This window comes from Callithrix jacchus, chromosome 6 (assembly GCF_049354715.1).
Source record: "Callithrix jacchus isolate 240 chromosome 6, calJac240_pri, whole genome shotgun sequence".
Classification (NCBI taxonomy): domain Eukaryota; kingdom Metazoa; phylum Chordata; class Mammalia; order Primates; family Cebidae; genus Callithrix; species Callithrix jacchus.
In genome coordinates, this window is record NC_133507.1 from 70,713,711 (window position 1) to 70,726,142 (window position 12,432).

General features: G+C 46.6%; 1 protein-coding gene across 42 annotated transcripts in view; it reads right to left on the reverse strand.

Annotated features, from left to right (window-relative positions):
* TANC1 (tetratricopeptide repeat, ankyrin repeat and coiled-coil containing 1) overlaps window positions 1–12,432 on the reverse strand; it is a 257,115-nt gene that overhangs the window by 12,397 nt on the left and 232,286 nt on the right. For 21 of the 42 annotated variants that reach the window (XM_078327636.1, XM_035304784.3, XM_078327619.1 and 18 more), the window contains 4 exons: window positions 11,792–11,863; window positions 2,443–2,576; window positions 775–898; window positions 267–442 (listed from right to left, as the gene is read on the reverse strand). In XM_078327636.1, coding sequence (XP_078183762.1) covers window positions 267–442; window positions 775–898; window positions 2,443–2,576; window positions 11,792–11,863 — 506 coding nt within the window. The remainder of the gene's footprint in view (window positions 1–266; window positions 443–774; window positions 899–2,442; window positions 2,577–11,791; window positions 11,864–12,432) is intronic. The other 21 variants (XM_078327639.1, XM_035304791.3, XM_035304789.3 and 18 more) reach the window with 1 other exon arrangement.

Sequence of the window (12,432 nt, forward strand, 5' to 3'; positions counted from 1 at the left end):
TTTATATGTCTGTTGTATGTGCTGTTTCTAAGCAGGTATTTTTAAACTTTTACGATTCTACTAAAATCTTAAGTCCTCAAATAGATTGCATGTCACAGAATTAGAGAAGAATGAAAAATCCCTGACAAAACACACACACGCAAACACACACACACACACACAAACAGGCGACACTGAGACACAACCTCATGCAGAACCTGAAGCTGTTCAGTTGCTGGGGTTTCTTTCCAATGCGGGTGGAGGGAGGGACACCTGCTGGTACTCACAGTCTCAGCATCACCATAGAAGGCAGCCAGGTCCAGGGGTGTGCGGCCATTCTTGTCTGTCTGGTCTATTGCAGCTCCTTCTTCAACCAGATACTGGACCACTGCCCTGTGACCTTTCAAACAAGCCCAGCTTAATGCTGATAGACCCTCTTTGTCTAGAGAAGAAAGGACAGCACCTGAAAGGAAAGTGCATTCACAGAACATGAACCTTATCAGGTGACAAAGCCAGAAAGCAACTGTTTCACAACTGCAGAACACGTGGCCAGAACCAAGTGTCAGTTAAGCCCTGTGAAGGGTGACACCGGCCGGATGGGCTGGCAGAATGGTCATTGCTGCTGAAGGGGGATACTGGGCATGTGGCTGCGTTGCCTATTCTCTCTACTGTGTATGTTAGAAAATTTCCATAACAGAAAATTAAGAATTTGAATCAGAAAGCACTGAATGGTTCTGCTAAAGTTCTCTCTCTGTGTCATCCAAAAGAATTCCTTTGAGGGCATCACGCTGCTACCTTTTGAAAGGAGAAATTCCACGGTGTTCAAGTGCCCTTCACAAGCAGCCACCATGAGGGGCGTCCGGCCTTGCTTGTCACTTAGGTTCACATCACAGCCGCGTTCCAACAGCAGTCTAACAATCTGGAATAGACACTCAGAATTACCATCCTCCTGCTGCCTCTTCAGTCACACTTGCTATACCCAGATAGGTTTCTTGACCTTTAAAAGTAGTCAAACAACTTCCCTTTAAAAATCCCTAAGTTGTGTGAACCATGGGGTCTGGAAAAGCTTTCCACTGTATTCCTTTGAACAGAATCTTTTCCAAAATATATGCTTTTATTAGGCCCAACTCATTGCTGTTTCTGCTAAACATACACATACCAGACAGAAGTGGTAATCTGGGGGAGGAGGGATGCCAATCACAATCTATAAGGACAAAACAGCCACAGGGAGGTGGGAGAATGAAGCATAACTCAGGGGGCTGAGCAGTGGTCATAGGGTCCCCCACAGGCACTGAAGACAACTAAGTACCTACAGTGGAGTGCTGGGCAGGAGCGGGGCGCAGAAAGGAGCTCGCCCACCTTGCACCCAAGCCACAGGCTTTCCTAGGATGCAGCATTGGTGGATGGAATGCCTTTCAGGGAAAACAACTTTTAGCAAAGCTCCCTGAAGGAGATTATCAGCCTTAGATATATGCCTTTCAAATGTGCATGGTCATAAGGCTGGGGAAAAAAACTAGAAAACCAGACAGGGGTCTCTCATAAACCCCATCCCAGTGGGAACTGCTTCACCCATAGCTTAGCGCAAGTTTTCCCTGGCACATCACTTGTTACATTGCCACGACAACAGGAGGTGACACATTCCCACTGCCTTCTTGCTCTTTATCCACTAATGAATGCTTTCCAAACTTCCCCGTGGCTTAGGAAACAGTGGGGCAAGGAGAGTATCAGCCAGAGCATCAGGCTGAAGCAGTGAGCGTGACAGGGAACAGATGGCACAAACCAAGCTCTTAGGAATGGAGGAGAGAAGAATCCCGGCAGGAAGCACTCATAGCTCCTACCAAGGGAGGTAGCAGGCATGGGCAGAGACACAATTCCATGACCAAAACTGGTCTAGAAAATTCTTCTTTGTAATGTTCATAATATCATTTGTGTTCGTGGTGTATGTGTAACCTGGTGCTAGGCGTGGGGTAGGTATTCAGTCATTGTTTATGAAATGAAGAAACAAGGATTCCCTGCCCCCTTGAATGAACCACAACAATGGAAAACAAACCAGCTTGAGTCAGTGCAGGACCACAGGGAAACATTTCCTTTTCCAAAGAGCACAACAGAACTGCTCTTCTTCCAAGTATGTTGGACAAATGCATCACAAAACAACAACAGCAGTAACACATATGTTAGGGCAAGTCTCCTGTTATCACGGTGAGTCCACCCACTCCACTTCCTCCAGTGGCTGTGTCTCTGACCTGGATAGCTCAGCCTTGAGCAGCCTTGCTCCCTAGCCTGTGTGGCTGACTGTGTTATCCTGTCAAATGTGTGCCTCTATCAAGTAGTCCCGATGGCACGGTAGAAGTCACGGATGGGAAACAGGCTCAGGGAAGCTGCATGTAGTCTCATGGGAGCTGGGCAGTAGTAAATTCCATCCCCACTCATAGCTTCTGAAGCATTCAGGGGCCCCCTAGGTACCTGCCAATGCCCCTGACGTGCTGCACAAAACAAAGGTGGGACCCCTCTCCTGTTTGTCCGTGACACAGCAGCTCCATGCCCCAGCAGCAGCTCACAGATCTCCAGCTTCCCTCTTCCTGCAGCAGCAGTCAGGGCTAAAGGAAAGTCACATCTGTTAGTGTGTGGTGGAGCACAGATGGCCAGAAATTCTTTGACAGTCCTCTCTCCCAGTAGGAGGTGGGGATCTATGTGTCCTCCCCCACTGAATCTGCAGGGGCTCTGTGACATCTTTAACCAACAGAACACAGCAGAACCAATTGTGTGCAAGTGTTAAGGTCCAGGTCCTAAGGGATAGGCTTCTTGCACTTCCGTGAACACTCTTTCTTGGAGCCCGGATGCCATGTTGAGAGGAAGCCCAAGCAGTCCTGTGGCAAGACCCCCAAAAAGAAGAACTGAGGCCTGGGCATGGCTGTCAGTTACAGATGGGCTCCCAGCAGATAGCCAGCACCATCTGTCAAGCCACATGCATGTGCTATCCTGGAAGGGGATCCCCGTTACCTGGGTCAAGCATTACCTAGTCAAATTGCCCTGGTAAAGCCATGTGAGCAGAAATGAGCCATCCCCACAATGCTCAGCCCAAACAGTAGATTCAGAAGTGGTTAAGTTTTGTTTTTGTTTTTCATAGGAAGAGATAACCAGAATATAGTGCAACACAAACAAAGGTTGGTATTATTGTCCAGTTTGGCCTCTTACCCTACAATCACAAAATTTCATTCAACAAGAATAATCACTGAGGCAGTCTAGAGTGCATGTCACTCCTCCCTTGTTAAAGAATCTCTAATAAGTCAAGATTCAGGGTTAAGAAAGTCAAGAAAGAATTCCTGCCAACAGGGGTATGTGAATGAATGAATGAATGAATGAATGAATGAATGAATGAATAAGTAAGTAAGGAAGTCAAGAAAGAAAAAAGCAGATCCCACTGTAGAGGGCCTGAGTGAACACGCTGGCCCAGAGGCAGTGACTATCTATTGTGGCGGTGCTGTGGGAAATCAGCTAAGGATGAAAGAAAATGGCATGCAGGGAGAGAGGACAACAAGGCAGGGTACTCACGATACACTCTCATTAGCCTGGGCCTCCTACTCTCGGATTCTTAATTTGGAGGTGATAAAAAAGGGGTGTAGTTCGAAGAGTTGCTTCTGCTCATCATGGGAATCACTGTCTAGAGAGGAGGATGGAGGAGATGGCAGAAACAACCCCAGGCCAGGATGATCAGCTCTTCAGTAGGACCAGAGGCCAGGAAGGGGCTGAGTGGCAAGGATGGCTGCTCCTCTGGAGGGAGGGAAGGAGATGGAGTGTGGCACCCTGGCTCTATTCCCAGTATGTGCCTGGGATGACTCTGTTTCTAAATACAGCCTCGAACTATACATTTCCAGGTTCCAGAATAGGGAAGTGTTCTTACAAGTCAGGCAGACAGACCTTTCAGACTGAAAATGGGCAACACAGGAACAGGCCTTCAAAAGGTATGGTCTACATGCCAGGGAGCCTATGCAAAGCGCCTGGCCTCATTATTAATGAGAAATGGATTTGGAACATCAGGAAAGCTCACACCCTGCTAGTGGAAGGGCACACGGTGGCTGCTCTGGAAAACAGGCTGATGCGACAAGTAAGTTGAAGACAGGTATATACCCCAACCCAGCAACCCACCTGCACAGATGTGCCCTGCAGGCACTCTCAGGGTACACCAGAAACATGTGCAAAAATGCTCACAGCACCCCAGGCTGCAAGTAACCCAAACAACCATCATCATCATCAGCAGCAGCAGCAGCAGGCTTCGAGAAAGTGGCACAATCAGCAGAACAGTACACATCTAACAGATAAACACCACACAGCTAAACGTGACTAAATATGTCTCACAAACTTAACAAGGATTCAAAGAAACCAAACCCAAAAGAAAACACACAGAAGACTTTGTTCATACATAGTTCAAAAGGAGAGTGCTGTGACAGTCGTCTCTGGAGAGGGTCACCTGTGGGCTTCCAATTAGCAAGGGCAGGACCTGGCCTGCCTGCTGAACATTTTCTAAGCCTGGGTCTCAGAGTTAAGCCCACGGAACCAAGGGCTCAGAGATGCTGGTGTCACATGCACCTCTTGGTGTGCCTGTCCTCTATGACACCCCTCAGGGCAGCTAACAGATGCCTGCATCCTCTGGTGCCTATGATAAAGCCTGGGGATGCTGGGAGTCCATTACTGATCTGTGACCTCCTCTAGTTACACCAGCAGCATGGCCATGGTTTAACCTCCAGGAGCCACATACACAAAAGGCGGCAAACCTGTTATCCCCCTGCAACAAAACTGTAGCTCCCCCACAACAAAGTCTCTACAGACTGTCCTCAGGGCCATAGTGCAGTGTGGCTGGCGACCTCATCTCTTCACATGTCACAGAGAGGTAGCCACATCTCCCACAGATCGCCTGAGCTTGCGTCCAACCCGGGGCCTTGTCACCAGAAAGTGGTCTTGTGGACCTAGTGATATAAAGGTCAGGCCCAGGATGACTATGGGGAAAGGATCCCCTTCTCCATCATTCCAGAAGTGCAAGGCAGCTCTCACTTTGCTTCTGGTCCTCGGTCAGTGTGGACCTCAGCAGTGAGGAGAACTTCTTCAGTGGCCTCTTCACAGACCAGCCCCTTGTACGAGTTTACACAGCAGCCCAGGGAGTCCAGGACCAGTCTGTAGGCCTGGCCTATTCTGAATGTCCCACGCCTTATTCCTCACCACTCAGATGATGGCCTGTTTCTTTTCAGAAAGGAGGTCACTACATTTCTTCAGAAAAATATGTTTAAAGGGCTCTGTCCTGATGGATGCCCTCAAGTCTCTTGATCTATGTTTGCAGCAGACAGCACTAAAGCTGTAGGAGACCAGAAGAGATCACAGATCAGGAGCTGACTTCCAGCTCCCCAGGCCTTATCTGGACACCAGAGGGAGCAGGCATCTGCCAGCTGTCAAGATTCTCCAATATTTTTCCACCAGGCACAGCAACTTCAGTTCTCTGTGGTAGACCAGTCTTTTGTGTGCACTGGGACATGGTCCCTTGCAACTCTCCAAGGAGGTAGCTGGTAAATCCAGCCAAGGGCCTCATAAGAAGTCAGTGATGGCACCAACATGTGTTCAGGGAGTCATCGTAGCAGAGGGCACAGGGGGCCTGTGCACCATGGCTCTCAGAAGGTGAGGGACTGCTCAGCTCTGGAGTCCCGAGGTCCAGAATGTAACACAGGACAACAGAACTGAAGACATGGTCTTGTCCCAGTTGCTACGTGTGACCTTGGCAAATCCTCAAGGTCTGTGAGCCTCAGTTTCCCCATGCAGAAAGCTAAGGAGTTGAGCCTGACCAGAGTAATGAAGAGGCCAAAATTCTGCAAATACTTAGTTCTAATTTCACTTTTTAAATTTATCTTATTTAAAATTTTGTAATAAACTCAATACCCTCTGCCACCACATTTACTGTTACTGATTTTTTTTTTTTGAAACAGGATCTCACTCTGTCATCCGGGCTGGAGTGTAGTGGTGCAATCTCAGTTCACTGCAATGACCACCTCCTGGGTTCAAGAGATTCTCCTGCCTCAGCCTCCCGAGTAGCTGGGATTACAGGCGTGAGCCACCATGCCCAGCTAACTTTTATTTATTTATAGACAGACAGACAGACACACACACGCATGCACACACACACACACATATATTTTGGAGACTAAGTTTTGCTCTATCACCCAGGCTGGAGTGCAGTGGAGTTATCTTGGCTCACTGCAACTTACACCTCCCAGGTTCAAGCAATTCTCCTGCCTTAGCCTCCCGAATAGCTGGAATTATAGGCACATGTGATCATGCCCAGCTAATTTTTGTATTTTTGGTAGAGATGGGCTTTTACCACATTGGCCAGGCTAGTCTCGAACTCCTGACAGGTGAACCACCTGCCTCGTCCTCCCAAAGTGCTGGGATTACAGGAGTGAGCCACCAAGCCCGGCCTAATTTTTATAATATTTGAGACAGGGTTTCACTTTGTTGGCCAGGCTGGTCTGGAACTCCTGACCTCAGGTGATCCGCCCACCTCAGCCTCCCAAAATCCTGGGATTATAGGTGTGTGCCACCATGCCTGGCCACTATTACTGAATTCTAATACCTTGGGGCCCAGCGTGTTAACGTGGGTGCCCAAAGTAACTTATCACTGGGCAGTCTTCACAATAGTGTTTTTCCTGTCATCTTTCTAGTCAAATACTTTCTTAGCTACAGGAAGAGCTGTCCTTAACAATTGCCATCTGCATCACTGATCTGGATGAAAGTGGATTCTCTCAAGACAGCACAACCAGGACAAAACATCAAAGGGCAGGGATACTACAGCTGATCTGGACTGCACGTACCATTCATATCTGTTATGCAAACAGGCCCACTGCCCTTACTGAGGAGACATTTAAACTTAATCTCAGTGCATTGTGACATGGTAAATGCCCCATAAACTGCATACCTTGACCGTACCTCGGCTTCCTGTTGAAACTGCTCTCTGTAACCCTAATGTGACAGGCAAGCAGTCCAAACCAACACCATTTTGGCCCCTGCGCATTTTAAGACTTGTATTAAGTAACTAAGGTCTGTTACTTTCCGCCCTACCCAGAAAAGGTGTAAACTAACGCTTATCTTGACTTCCGTGACACTTAAGTAACAATTGGAATGTCCAAAGTCCCCTGGCCCTCGGAAAGTCCAAAACACCTCACCCCCACCCCCACCCCCACCCAGGAGGTGGTTTATGGGTATAAAAGGTCTTGACACCCACTTTTCGGAGCTACGGGTTAGAGAGACGCGAGTCCTCCATGGCCACCAGCAATAAAGACCCTGCAATTTAGCCTGGTCTTTGTCTCAGCGGTGATTTCACACACTCGGTTACAACACATCGGTATGTAAAACTGAGATAAATACCATTCTGTTAATACCATTCTGTTAATGGTATTTATCTCACTTTTGCATCCGGATGCACTGAGACAGAGGCGGCGGGGGGATGTCCCATACATAAAATGTTTGGAAACCAGGGTCCAAGGTAATCCTATCTGTACTCTGAGAATCTACACAAACCAGTTCTGGTCCCTGCTGTCTCAGGAATCCCAGCCGTAGTCTCTTTCCTACCACGATAACGTTAATGATTCCTACTAACATAAGGCTCGGGTACTTTTATATTTTAAGACACCACAATACGCCACCCCAAATATGCCTTTTTGCATAAAGATCTTGAGCTGATTATTTTGAGAGAATGCAGACATGGGAGATATTCCAAAAACAGAGCAGAAATTATTCTCTTGTAAGACAAATTTGTCTATAAAGGAAAATCTCCATTTGGAAGGGTGTCTTCCTTTCTATACCAAGAAGAGAAGAACAAGTACATCACCAGAGACTTCTATCTATGGAGAATGTGGCTCGCAAACCTTACCCTTGTTAACTGCTTTTCTTGGGTACCTCCCCATAACTGGCCTTCCCCACACCATTTATCTTTGTTTCAGGGGCTGATGGTTTTTAAGCCTAAAATCTAAGCCACCTCTTGGACACTGACTCATTTCTCTGGGTATCTCCCATGAGTACTAGAGGAGATATACCTGCTATTCAACTTCAGTTTGTTTTCCTTGTGTTCATCTGTCTTTCATTGCTGCAGTCTGTTCCAAGAACTGTGAAGGGTAGGGATAAACTGATTTCTTCCTCCCCTACATATACATTATCTGGATTGATCTGATCATGACCCTGAACACGTGTGATTCTTGTGCTAGAAGATGTGGGTATTAAGCCACTACCTGGATCTGCTGCTGCTCTGCCATTTTCCTCCAGGCAAGGAACAACTCCTCTTCCTCCTCTCCCCAGTTGTAACTGACTAGAAGGAATGAATCAAAACAAAGACATATGGTCTCCAGGTAGAGGCAGGGCCCAGGTAAATGCAGGACACCATGCAAAGGAATAGACATAGGACTCTTGCACTTGATGAGATCTGAAGCAGCTGATCCACCACAGCATTCGGTTCTTTTATTTGGTAAACACGTTTCATCTCCATTATAAGCAGTGCCTTTAAATCAGGATTTCTGTTGCAGCTGCTACTGAATTTTTGCAACAGCAGCACATCAGAAACGACAGTCCAGCACTAACAATAGGGACTTGGGTTTCACAGAGGCGTCAGAGAAGCCACTGAAAGGGGGCAAGCATGCCACCCCAGGCAGAGCAGCTAGATTGGACCCTGTCTTCCTTTCCTTCACGACCCTTGCTGTGCATTTGATGACTTCCTCTTGAGGCAACTAAAACCTGTAAGCACAGGGAGATTTTGCTCAGGCTTAAAAAAACGATCACCTTCTACACACAAATTCCTGACGAGGCTCTTGTTTACAAACAATGCAGACAGACGACTAGATCTGTGTTTTCCTTTTTCTATGCAGATTGAATATTCTGGGGCCGTCACTGCAAACTCCTGAGGCTCGGGAGTATCTCAAGTTTCAGCAGCCACAGGGACTTACGGAAACCATATACGGAAACAGGAGAGACTGAAGAATAGCCAGCCACATGCTTAAGCAAACAGAGCCACAGCTAAACTAGCTCAGGAATTCCAGCTATTCTGCTGCAAAGGCAGACAGACCTCCGGTGCCGCCCACCAGGCTCCAGTGAGGGTTAATGCAATCTGCCTAACCAGAAGATGAGAGCAGGGGAGAGGGCAGGAGAAGAGAATGCCCTGCGATGGGCAGTACCTTGCCTTCTGGCTAATAAAATACAAAGATGAAGGAGAAAAAAAGACTTGGTATGAAATGAGAGCTCTAAAATCAACACGAACAGATGGCACTTTTTAGGACTCAAATTGGACACAATTTCTTCTAGTTGCAAAATTCTTAACAAGATGGCATTTGTAAATTAGATTCCCATGAAAGTATATATTCTCTGATGATCTGAATAATTTCACCTCAGCAACACTGTCCTGTCTTGAGAATGCAGGTAGGTTTGTAAATGGCAGATGTTCATCTTAAGAACAACCTGACTGACAATAATCTGAATGTATTGGAAATAACAGTGAGATAGAGCACCATAAAATGGATGGAATCTTTTACATTTAAAATTATCCAGGAAAAGATTTGATTTGCAAAAACTCGACTGTCAGCTTGCCTGGCCTTGTCCACAAACAGGGCCATTCATAAAATTTTATAACAGATCTGTCACTCAAATTCATGGGGTGTGCTACCCAGGCTCAGGAGGCTTGACTTTCAGGTCAAAACAATGGGTCCATGTTCCCACCCACCTTTGCTTTTGGACCCAACTTGGGGGCTTGGAGAGAAGCGCGGCAGGGTCAGTGCACACAGAGGCAGCTCCCTCCTGGGCAGACTACGACCTTTTCATACATTACCCACAGATGTATGAAAACCATTCTCCAAGCTGGAACTGAGTACCTCCGGAGAACAGCTTGCACCTGCAGAACCCACTTCCTGCTGGCTGAGAGGGTGCTGCGGGCAGGGCAGGGTGGCTGGCCTCTGCTTGCATACTTGTATTCACGTTTGCAATTTACTTCCTATTATCCCAGCCTCTCCCATATTTTATAAAAATGAGTGGAAGATGAAAAGAATGAAATCATTAATTGAAAGCAGCAGGGTTCTCATAAATGTCATCTAATTGTAGCCAATGTGAGAACCGTGAGAAGCGATGAATGCCTGACCCTCAGCTTCAGGCCCGATGGCCACATCCTGCTCAACTGTAAAGGCAGAGACCACTAGGAAAGAATGTGCCTGAAACACTGCACATTTCTCAGCTACTTTATCTCAATGATAAAATGTAACGAGAGATTTTATGATTTTTTTTTTAACTGTAGGAATGACTCCCCACCCGCCTTTGTAACTGACTCTAAGTGGCTACATGGAGGCTGACCTGCCAGGATTGCTTTGCTGCCACTGGGAGCTTGATTGTCACACTGAGGGCTTCGGGGAATCTGGCCCCCAAGTCCTCTGGCTGAAAGCAGCAATCCGTCCCCAAAAAGCCTGGCAGTGTGCCTCCCACTACCTTCTAGAAATAGTATTAAGTTAACAGAAGCCATATTTCATAGCCTTGCTTTGTTCTTTGTTAGGCATTTCCTCTTGTCTCTAAGGGAGGGGAAGGCTTCCATTAGACAGAAGAACATACTTTCCAAGAGCTATAAATTCTTCACTGCTACAAAGACCAGGCAGTTATCTAACCTAATCCTCAACAATGTAAAGGATAAAATGAAACACAATCAAGATGCTCTTCCAGAGTACTTGCACTGGGAGACAAACACCCCCAACCCTGGGGTCTGGGACAAGCCACCAACACTGTCAGCCTCAAATGAAGCTTCTGCAGGCCAGGGTGCTGCTGTTCAGTGACCTCACAAATGGGAAGTCAGCACTGCCCAGGTACAGTCACATGCTGTGTGACGATGTTTCAGTCAGCGACGGACTGTGTATTCAATAGCACAGTGGTCTCATAAGATGGTAATACCATATTTTTATACCTTCTCTGTGTTGAGACATGTTCAGATACACAAGTACTTACCTCTGCATTATAGCTGCCTACAGTATTCAGTATAGCAGTATGCTGTACAGGCTTGGAGCCTGGGAGCAACAGGCTGTGCCATCCAGGCTTGTGTAAGTATACTCAAGGATGCTCGCACAATGACCAAATCGCCATCTCTCAGAAGTATCCATGCACAAATTTAGTAAGTTGTGATTTCCAACACGTTCCTTACTGTTTCCCATTTGGCAAAACTCTCCCAGGAGGACTATCTCCCAACCACCATGATGGGGCCTGCAGAGACAGCCTGGCTGGGGCCAAGCATAGGGATTTTGTGTTATAAGGCAACAGGCGGCAACCAAGCATCATGGAGAAATCGGCCCCCTGTGCCGACAGACATGACCCCATTTCCACTGAGCTACCTATGGGAGGTGAATACAGGGCAGAACCCAAGTCTAGGGAACCAGAACACTCCTAACCATGTTACAAATTCTACTGTAAAAACAGTCAGTCGGTGTGTGGATTAAAGATTAAACAGGAACCTCAAATTGCCAAGTTCTTTTAAAAAATAAAATGTGTAACTGCACCCGTAAACACGACTTCACATGTGTGACCAAAATTCTTTTCCACCCCTCAATTACAACTCCATCTTCCAAGGTAATTGCAAAGTAATTGAAGATTCGATCACTTATATATCCACTTAAATACTCACTGGACAACATATAGCATACATTAACATATTACAATATTAACTTATCACAATCCTGAGAATACCTAGCATTTAATGAACACATATCAACTGCTAAGAACTGTGCAAAATACCCTGGGTGGATTTTCATTTAATCTTACTGACCTTTTGAACCAGATGTCATTATGATGTCCATGTTACTGAGGTGAAGTACCTGAGTCGCAGGGGTTACATCATCTGCCCCAAATCACAAAAGAAATCAGCATCAGAGTCAGAAATTTAACCCCAGCAACTGAATGGACCTGAAGTCATGCTCTTGATCAAAATAGGAAGATGCTATCAGCCTTAAATAACATGCCATGCCATTGTTAAGACTTCCTACACGATGCTCTTGGCCCTTCATATTCGTAAGTTCATTGAACACAACTGACCTCTATGAGGAAGCACTACTCTTAGTTCTCTGCTACAGATGAGAAAAGCCCCAGAGAAATTAAACAACTGCTAAGGTCCCACAGCTAGTGGGAGTGTGGCTAAGTCTGAGTTCTTAGCTCCTACACTGCTGCCTCCAGGAGGTCACCTTTAAAAACAGGGCATCAGCTTTCTATGAGTGTTGTTCAGAAAAAAAGTACCAGAAAGTGCTTTTCTTTTCCTAAGGAACTGCTGCGATTTCTCCCATGGGCAATAAAAATAGTCTACAAGGACTGTGTTGCCCTCTAATTCTGGCCACATGGCATTCCATGGCCACAGTAGTAGCTCAATTTAGTACATCATGGCACAAATGCTTGTGCGTTTCCTCATGTCCTATT